General features: G+C 41.4%; 1 protein-coding gene and 1 long non-coding RNA gene across 3 annotated transcripts; both read right to left on the bottom strand.

Moving 5' to 3' along the window:
• Positions 1-541: 541 nt before the first annotated feature.
• LOC115951036 lies at positions 542-1,548 on the bottom strand. The gene is made up of 2 exons (XM_031068352.1): positions 1,063-1,548; positions 542-985 (listed from the first exon to the last, which is right to left on the bottom strand). Exons 1-2 carry the CDS (start codon positions 1,546-1,548, stop codon positions 542-544), a joined length of 930 nt encoding a protein of 309 aa, XP_030924212.1.
• Positions 1,549-7,833: 6,285 nt separating this feature from the next.
• Positions 7,834-9,604, bottom strand: LOC115988766. 2 transcript variants are annotated; one of them, XR_004091653.1, is made up of 3 exons: positions 9,407-9,604; positions 8,739-8,790; positions 7,834-8,246 (listed from the first exon to the last, which is right to left on the bottom strand). It is a non-coding gene; the product is annotated as an uncharacterized LOC115988766 (long non-coding RNA). The 2 variants fall into 2 exon arrangements; XR_004091662.1 differs by having other exon boundaries at positions 7,834-8,243.
• Positions 9,605-9,820: the final 216 nt, after the last annotated feature.

Below are 9,820 nucleotides of genomic sequence, written 5' to 3'. Positions count from 1 at the left end.
TTTTAACGTGCTCCTTGCTGATCTCCTTGGCTTCTGCTTCTTGGGAGGAAACGACGGGTCTACATTAAGCCTATGGACTATGAGTTCGGGATCCACCCCGGGCACCTCATACGGATTCCAAGCACAGACATCTATATTTTGAATGAGAAACAACAACACCCCTACCCTATTATCTGTCAACATCCGATAATATTTTAACCTTAATCAGTTCCTCGGCACCAGTAGCCCCCTTTTCTCCTCGGGGCTCCTGTAATTGCTATAAAGTCGCTTCCCTGATGGTTTCCTCCTAGTCGGCCCGTTCATTCTTCCAATTAACTGCTGCGACTAGGCATTGTCTAGCCACTTGCTGGCTTCCTTTCACCACGGCAACACCTCGTTCGGTGCGGAACTTAACCTTAACATGCAGGGTTGATGGAACAGCCCCCATTGCATGAATCCACGGCCTTCCTAAAATCGCTGTATAAGGAGAAAACAAGGCTACCACTATAAACGTTACAACTACCTTCTTACCTTCCATATTCACAGGGAGGGAAATTTGCCCCTAGGGAATCACCACCTTGCCATCAAACTCGACCAAAGGCGTATCATACTTTGAGAGGTCCTCATTTTTCAACCCAAGTCCCTTGAACAGGTTGGGGTACATCACGTCTGCTCCACTCCCCTGATCTATTATCACCCTCTTTACTAGGAATCCATTTATTTGAGCCGTCACCACCAACGCATCATCATGTGGTTGGATTGTTCCCTCTAGGTCGTCATAATCGAAAGTAAGGGGTTCCCAAGTAAATTTCATTTTGTTTTCTTGGGGCTGCTCATCTGAGTAATTTTCTACAGGTTTAATAGTCAATACCCCCTTTCTTGTCACCGTCGTACTTCTCGGCGCGGCATGGATGACTTTAATCACTCCCAGTGGGGGTAGGAGAGGAATTCCTCTTTGCTGGGCTCCTTGCCCAGTACCCCGGTTCCCGGAATCTACCACGAACTCCTTCAAATACCCTGCTTTCACCAACTACCCTAGATGATCTTTCAACACCCAGCACTACTCGGTGGAATGCCCCTTACCTCTGTGGTAGGTACAGTATAAGTTCTGATTCCTCTGGGATGGGTCTCCCCCATCTTGTTCGGCCATCTAAAGTATGACTCATTCTTAATCTGGTCTACGATCTTGTGCCTTGGTTCCTTGAATGCCACGTTCACCTCCCCTATTTGTACTTCAGGCTCTTGTATTCTCAAATCCTTTCGGGGTTTTAGTGGAAAAAGCCCCTGCCGAGGACGATTTACCAACAGAGTCTTGCCCTTGCTTTGTAGTCGATCATCCTCAAGGTGTTTATACTCTTCAATGCGCCTCATGAGTTGCCTCATATCCTCGGGAGGCCTCTTCGTCAATGATTCTCGTAGTTCGGTATCCTCAGGCAGCCCCATCCTAAAAGTGCTTGCTGCAATCTTCTCGTTACCCCCTCCAATCTCATTGTAAAGCTCCCAATACTGACTGGCATAACTGCGAAGGGTTTCACTGACCCTTGTCTTCATAAATAGTAACGCTTCCATCGGCTATGGCACCCAGCTACACATTACAAATCGGGCACCTAATTCCTGAATCAGCTTTGCAAAGCTGTGAACAGAACCTTTTCACAACCCATTAAACCATCTCAAGGCCGTGGGCCCGAGGCTTAAGGGAAATACCTTGCACATCAGCGCGTCGTTGCGTGTGTGTAGAGACATCATATGGATATAATGACTGACGTGCTTTACCTGGTCAATTTTCCCATTGTAGAAGTTAAATAGTGGCCGCATGAATTTGCTCTGCATTAGGGCTCGTTCAATTTCAACCGAGAACGGCAATCGAGTGGCTCTGCGTAAGGCGTGACTCATAGCATCCATAGCGGCATTGTGGGGCCATCGCTCTTCTGGAGAGTCTAAATCCCGGTCGGCATACTCGCGTGAGAGTGAACGGTCCCTGTGTCGACGTGACTCTTGGGAATGGGAACGGTCCCTGTGTCGACGGGACTCCCGTGAACACGAACGGTCTCGATGTCAACGGGAATCGGACTGATTGGACCCCGCCCCATATCAATTTCCCCCACTATCAGCTCTCCTTTCTCAGTCATCTCGATCCCTTCTTTAGTGCCTACCTCTCGCCTCCAACTCTAGATCTCTCACCAGTCTGCGTAGCTGCTTTAGCTCCTCATCTCTTTCGTCGAATTGCCCGTGCCCCGAAGCACCTGATACTGTTCGGTGAGTTTGGTGCGACCCCTCTCCAAGGCTGAACCGTTCTTCCTCTGGTTCGCGATCCCTATCTTCACGCCTCTTATGCCTTTGTTCCTGCCAAGTGGATCCCTAAGAAGACCCCATAGAACCACTTTCTGCGTTGCCTCCCGAAGGTCTTTCAGACATTTTCCTGAGCATGGGTCTCGTTTGAACCATAGCTTTGTAGGAGATCCCCACAAACAGCGCTAATTGTGCGCGCCAAAAATGAGGTTAGCAACTTGGTCCTCACTTGGGCTCACAATCTATTTGTGATATGGGCTTTGGATTTCCTACTTTGGGTTGTTCCTAGCATAGAGACCTAACACAATAACCTCTCTTAAGAATTCCTCTTCTCTCACTACAACCTCTTTTCTATTGCTCCCTTTACTCTCCGTTTCTTCTCTCAACCATCCAACCCATTTTCATCCTTAGCTTCTCATATTTATAGCCTAATAATTAGTGGAGAGACTATGATTACCTCAAATGTTAGTGCAATAGGAGGTCCAATGTCGTTAATTGTAAGTGGGTGTTTAGGTGGGAGTGGGGTGTGGTAAGAGTGGTTTTGGAAATGGTTCCCATTTCAGTAGATATGCTCAGCAGCGATATTCAGCAAGGCATTGCCCGGCATACAAGAGATGGTGTCCCCGAACACCTTTTTACTTGCTTAGGATGTGGTTTGCTGAGCAATGCCCAGGCGGTGGAAGAGGGTGCGTGCTAATTGAAATTATCCACTCCTCAGGCTTTCGGGCGATACGAGGCTTGGGGTAGTGACTTTTATGGGCTCGGGTTAGGGCCTTAGGAAGAAAGAGGTTGATGCCATGGGCCACACTGTTGAGTTAGGATCTAAGGCCCAGCTGGGCCTGGGTATCACAGTGCCGTAAAACATTAATACAACAAAAGTATTTTTTATTGAAAGTTTTCTTATTTTTCCTTTTAAATTAAATAAGTGGCGACTCCATGTAAAACCCTCAATCTAAGGGGGAGTACATTTTACAGTGGCGACTCCACTGGAGATGTTGAAGGCTAGACTCTAGTTTAGGTTATGGTGGCCAACCGTGTCATTTGTTTGTTTATTACTTTTAATAATATGTCATATTTTTTTGTTATACCATCATTTGCATAATTGGAATTGGATATGAATTGTGTATGTTGCATGGAAACCACAATAGTTGTAGCCATGGATCGCGGTCTTCTTGGATTCGTGTACCTAGTGGTGAACCTACCACCCCATCGCCTAAGACTCGCTTGATTTTTCTTGCATTTCGTAAAGGAAAAACTCTACCGTTTGGACAATGCGGCATTCATACGTCACAAGTTGGGAGGTACAACGTCCTAGCTTTTGGGGAACCTATTAGCCTACCTTTTACCTTCATGTAAGAAGCCATAGAACTAATCTTGAGGACAATCCCATAAAATGCATTACATCCTATGCATGTGTTTGGCCATTGTTTGTTCCCAATAAGGCTCGAACTTAATAATAAGAAACTGAAAAATTTCTCCAACTTTTGGGTATAGGAAAGAACTTGGTCTAGAGATGGTGAAGGTCGATTGAAAAGATTATCATGGTCCAAGAGAACAGTTGAAAGCCCAACTCAAGAAATCTCAGCATAAGGAAGTTCAATATAGAGAAGTTTGGATTCAACAAATTCAAACCAAGGTTCCAGTCCTATAGTAATTCTTGAACCCACAAGCCCAAACACAAGCCCACACCTACAATTCTCAAATCCACTCTTCCACTATAATTCCCTATATACTTCTCCAAGCCCTTCTCAAACCTTATTTCCTAATCCTCCTACAAGTCCATTCCAAAGTTCCCTTACCAGTTTAACTTAAGAAGACATAATCATTTCTTCACCAAATTCATTCACCTCAGAAATGGCCCACGAGAACAACAACCATAAGGATCGAAACATGAATGATCATGAACAACCACCTCCCACCACTCAAGAATTACTCAACATCATGGTACCTGGACAAGCCTAACTCCAAAAAGACATCCAAACATTGATCCAACAGATAGGGAACAAGAACTCTCATGAACCTTCTAATGCCCTGAATGAATCGCTGAATTCTGAAGAAAGCCATGGCTTGGGGTTGACTAAAAATAAGAAGAAGATGATTGAACGAATGGACCAAATGGAAAAACTCCTTCTGAGATCTAGAAAGGTTGAAGAAGCTATGGATCTGCATACACTTTCGCTCTTTCCTCAAGCAAGGGCCCCACCAAAGTTTAAAATGCCAACATTGGACAAGTTTGATGGCACGGGTTGCCCAAAAGCCCATCTGAAAATGTATATGAGGGCATTGCAACCCTTAGGGGCTAGTGAAGAGCTAATGGCCCAGATGTTTCAAAACACACTCACGGGGGCTACTTTGCATTGGTTCCTAAATTTGGATGATTCTCGAACTCGTAATTGGGAAGATATTGGTCGTGAGTTTTATAAACAGTACAAGTACAATACTAAAGTGGATGTTATTCGAAGAGACCTTGAGACAACCAAGCAAGACTCTAAGGAGTCTTTTTCTGCATTCATCATAAGGTCGAGGGCTAAGGCAGCCTAAATGACTGTTAGGCCTAACGAGGAGGAGTAGTTGAACTTGGTTGTGAAGAATCTCCTCCCAACCTACAACAAATATCTTTTTGCCCAGTATTTCCCTAGTTTCAAGGCCTTGATTGCTGCTGGGACTCAGATTGAAGACGCTATTAACACTGGCACTCTTAAGGGAGAAGAAGTAACAAGGCCCAAGAGGTCTTTTGGTCCATCAAGCTCAAAAGTGCCAGAGATACCTGCCATAAGCAAACAGTCCCCTTTTCAGTTAGTAGCTTCACCCCCATTGGCCCAAGCTCCACAAGGAAGGCCTAGGAGGCAATACCATGAATTGCATATGCCGCTTAGTAAAGTTTTTGAGAAACTTAGAGAGAAGGATCTCCTCAAACCTCTTGATCCAAAGCCGATACCAAATCCCTTGCCAAAGTGGTTCGATAATAGCAAGAGGTGTGCATTTCATCAGACACCAGGTCATGCTACTGATCAATGCTATGCGCTCAAGAACTCTATCCAAGATTTGATTGATTAAGAGATTATATCTCCACCAGCTCAACCCAATATCATCACAAACCCACTCCTTAATCATGCTGTTGGGCAAGGTCCAAAGATTAATTGCTTAATTGAAGAAGAAAGCAAGACACAAGAGGAGCTATCAGCCATGATCCAAGACATCCCAAGTTGCAACACCTTGAAGAACTTATGATCAAGGAACTACCACTTCCTAAACCTAGAATTGATATCTGGAATGAACAAGAAAAGCCCACATTATCAAATCAAGCCTCACCAAACTCCTCACCAAAAGAATCAATCTCTTTCCCTGAAAAGGCCACTTCCCCACAAAAAGAGCCCAGCTTATTCTTCAGACTCACTTCACAAAAGCCCACATTCCCAGAAAGACAAACCCATACTCCCCATAAAAAGCCCAACCTTTACAAAGCCATTGGAATAGCTCACCTTACTCAAGGTGGTAGACATTTTAAGCCATCTTACTTGGAAGCAGATGATCCCGTGGAAGCACTGAACAGGCCATTTAGGCCCACCCAGTTACAACTAGAAGATGATCTTGTCCTCAAGCAGCTACAGAAGACTCAAGCTAATATTTCTCTATGGGGTTTACTCACTGCCTCTTATCATCATCGTCAAGCTTTGTTGAACCTCCTAAACAAGATCCAAGTTCCAACTACCATAACTCCTGAAGCCCTTAATGCCATGATTGGAGTAATAAGGACTGAGCCCATTATTTCTTTTTCTGATAAGGATATTTCAGATAAAGGGTATTCATATAACCCCCTTCACATTACAATTGACACCCATGGCAAGAGGGTGCCAATGGTACTGGTTGATGATGGTAGTGTATTAAATGTTTGCCCCCTAAGGACCGCAAGTTGCTTAGGCCTAAATATGGAGGATTTTGGGCCATCCAATCAATATGTGAGGGCCTACGACAATACTCGAAGAGAAGTACTGGGGAATGTTACACTTGAGATAACGATTGGCCCTACAATTCAGAAAGTGCATTTTCAAGTTTTGGACATCTCAGCTTGTTTCAACTTGTTGTTGGGCCAGCCATGGATCCACACTGCAAAAGCAGTACCCTCCTCATTATATCAGAAAGTTAGATTCCCATACGAAGAGTCAATCATTACCATACATGTGGATAAGTTTGATACTTAGGGTCCAGTGCATGGAATCCAAGTAGAAGAAGACCTAGCTTTGTCTGGATTTGACATTGAAGAAGTTCAAGCCATATCATGGTTAGAAGAAAATATAGAAGAATGCTTTCCTATGGATTTTGATCCATATAACAATGACAAAGTGGTATCCATGATGAGGAAGATGGATTATTTCCCAGGTTTGGGCCTAGGAAGGAATAATCAGGGCCTACCTAATTTCACTAGCTATGTTACTACTATACCGCCATTTGGGTTAGGATACAAGCCCAATGATGAAGATTTATTAGAAGAAGGATTGAAGAAAATAGCCCATTCTAAAGCAAAGGTGAAAGGATTATCATATGAGCCTCCTACTTTGAAGCCATACATTCCTACTCTTAATGAAAAGTTTGTCAAGGAAGGGGAGGTCCAACTTTACTCGATGTTTCCAAAACCTTAGTATGATCAAAGGACTGCAACAAAAGCTTCCTAGGATAGAAATCTTTGCAGACTGTAAAATTGAGGCACCTAAAGCAAAAGAGAAGAAGATAGAAGATTGGGCCTCACATCTAGATCCCAATGCTATGGCAACTTTATTGGGTGACATTGTTTTCAACATGGGGGAAGGAAATGAGGGTGATGAAGTACCACTGATTTGGACTCCCATGACTGTAATGAATAATTGGGAAGTCTTTTAGAACGATTATAAAGATCTTGAAGAGCTTGTGGGAGGAATTGACATAGATCAATTTCTCATGGAAGATGATGCTTGGTCATAGGGAGACTTAGACTTCGAACTTGTAAACATTGGAGAGATAGGGAGAACCACTCTTTGTCACGCCCCAAACCCCTAAGGGTCCAAAGTACGAGAAAGACGTCTCAAAGTACCTGTAAATTTTTTATTCTTTTTCCTTTTTGACAATCCAATCCACAAAAATTATATCAAGTACTAATATCAAGAATTATCATAATAATTCCATTAAATATACTCTCAGAGCTGTAAGCAATAATTACGAGGCCAATGGCCACAAAAGAACAGAGGTCTGAATCAATAATTACATATCAATAGCTTGTCCCATTAGTGGGAATAAAGTCACAACCACTATAATACACAAAAGAATGAGTCAAGCCTACTCTAAGATGTACAACATCTAATATCTCCATTACAAAAGTCCAGCCTCCATCAGTAGTTAGTCTACTACTATAAGCCACCAAAAAACTATCTCAAAAGATTGTTGTCTACTCTGAAAAATTTATAAAATAATGGAATGAGACAGAGTCCAGTAAGTAGCATATTTAATGGGGGTAGGGGAAATGCAAGTTTCATCTTCAATAATAATAATCTGACAAGAATGATTTAATAATGAAATACAAAATTTCTCAAAGTAAATACCTTGAAACTATATACTATAATCTGTGAGTACTAACAATATAATTTCCAAAACCATAATATCTATCGTAAAGTAAATTATCACAAATATACCAAATTACCACATAGATCGATCAGGGGATCCACTTATTCATAACTGGCATGATATTGTCCTCTCTGGTATGCAGACTCTTGGCCCCATGGACAGCAGCCTCACCCATACCCTTAAGGTTTTTCTCTCCTCCCATGGGCAGCAAAGAGAGCGCGTCAAATAGGACCTCTCTTGCATGTGGTCTCTTAGCCCCATGGGTAGCAGCCTCACCCACACACAATCAAGGAACATCTTCCCCCCATGGACAGCAGGGAAGAACGTGTCATCCAAAGTGAAAGGGCACTAACCTGGATTTGATTCCGTTGTCACAAAGACTACTGAAACCAAATCGGGTGATCACCAGGAAATCACACATGGCATGGTGTTAAAACAACTCACAGGTTACATTACTTCGAAACACATAGTTCATATCTAGGTAGTTTCAGAAAAACCTTAAAAAAAATATAACTTCCACAAGGTTTGTAAGGTTTTCAACTTCATTCTTGTCAAAAGATTTTCTAACAATTTCCCACATAACAAGACAAGATAAGCATCTTTAAATTTTCTAATATACCATAACATCCAAGATTTCCTTATCAAAAATTAAATAAAAGATGTTCACTTTTCCATATCAACAATTCATGCATTTTCCCAAATGTAATACCAAATATGATGTACTTTTCATATGAAATAATATATAATAGGGTCACAACACAATACTTTTAAGAAAACATATATCCATATATAATTTTCCAAAATGTGTTTAACCAAAAAACAACATTTATAAAACATGGTTATTTTCCAAAAAAAACTATTAAAAAGCTACTTACCTCGCAACCACAAAATCTTAATTCTCCAAGTTCCAAGAAGATTAGTTAGAACCTAAACAATATCAAGTGAACCTGTCACAATAAGTATATAGCTTGAAATTGCATTTACCCACAATTTAGGAATTGCCAAATAATCACTTAATTAGACAAGCCTAGTATTTAACCTCATCAATAATAATATATTCCACTTCCATAGTTTCTCAACAAATTGATTCACAATGCATAAACTCCAATTTATAAAGTTAACCCATTTAATATCATCTCCAACATTATGACTAGCTTCCATAAAATTTACACTACATCATTAAGAGACCCATGAAAGCAAAATCAAAATCAAAATCAAAATATTCTCAAAGATAAAAAATTTAGAACTTCAACTAACTCCAAATAAATCCAATGGCAATGGAAAAATTAAATTCACCAACCATCACATGTTGTAACTTAAAACCCCTAAATTTTACCACCATACATAAACCTTAAGTAGTTATCAATAGTACAAAATATATACCCACTCATCAAATAATTCCACCAATACAAAACTCATATATAAAAACACATAAATATCACTTCCAATGCTTATAAATCACATGGGTATCATTATTAAAGTTTAGATAAAAATAACCTCAAGCAAAAGTGCAAAACCCACCAAAAAGATGAGAAATTTTTACCTCAAAAAAAGGATGTGAAGGTATTTATGGGTTCCCAAGAATTTTCCGGTGATCTTGCCGGAAAAATGATGATGGAAATGGTGATATGGAGGTGCCGGCAAGAGAGTTTGAAGGAGTGAAGAGGAGTGTTGCACCAAAAATGAACAAGAAGAAAAAGAAAGAAAAGAGAAGTGAGGAAGTGAGGAGCCGGTCAAAGAAAGTAAGAGATAAGTGAAAAAGGAGTGGTGGGTGGTTGGGTTAGGTGGGGCTTGGCATATGGGAAACAAAAATTTGACCTTGACTTTTTTTTTTTTTAATTGACGGGACGTTACACTCTCGATGAGATTCATATGGTTTATGAGAATGAGATTACTCCTGATGAAGGAGAGCTAAATACATTCCTCGATGTTCCTACATCTTATTCATGGCTTCCGG

Source organism: Quercus lobata, chromosome 1 (assembly GCF_001633185.2).
Source record: "Quercus lobata isolate SW786 chromosome 1, ValleyOak3.0 Primary Assembly, whole genome shotgun sequence".
NCBI classification, from domain to species: domain Eukaryota; kingdom Viridiplantae; phylum Streptophyta; class Magnoliopsida; order Fagales; family Fagaceae; genus Quercus; species Quercus lobata.
This window is presented reverse-complemented; position numbering and strand designations above follow the sequence as displayed.

Excerpts from the sequence above, each read along its gene's own strand:
- LOC115951036 (XM_031068352.1), bottom strand. The coding sequence starts at position 1,548 with ATGGAAGCGTTACTATTTATGAAGACAAGGGTCAGTGAAACCCTTCGC. Across the intron at positions 986-1,062 it reads ATACTGTACCTACCACAGAG|GAGTTCGTGGTAGATTCCGG; the intron begins GTAAGGGGCATT and ends GGGTATTTGAAG.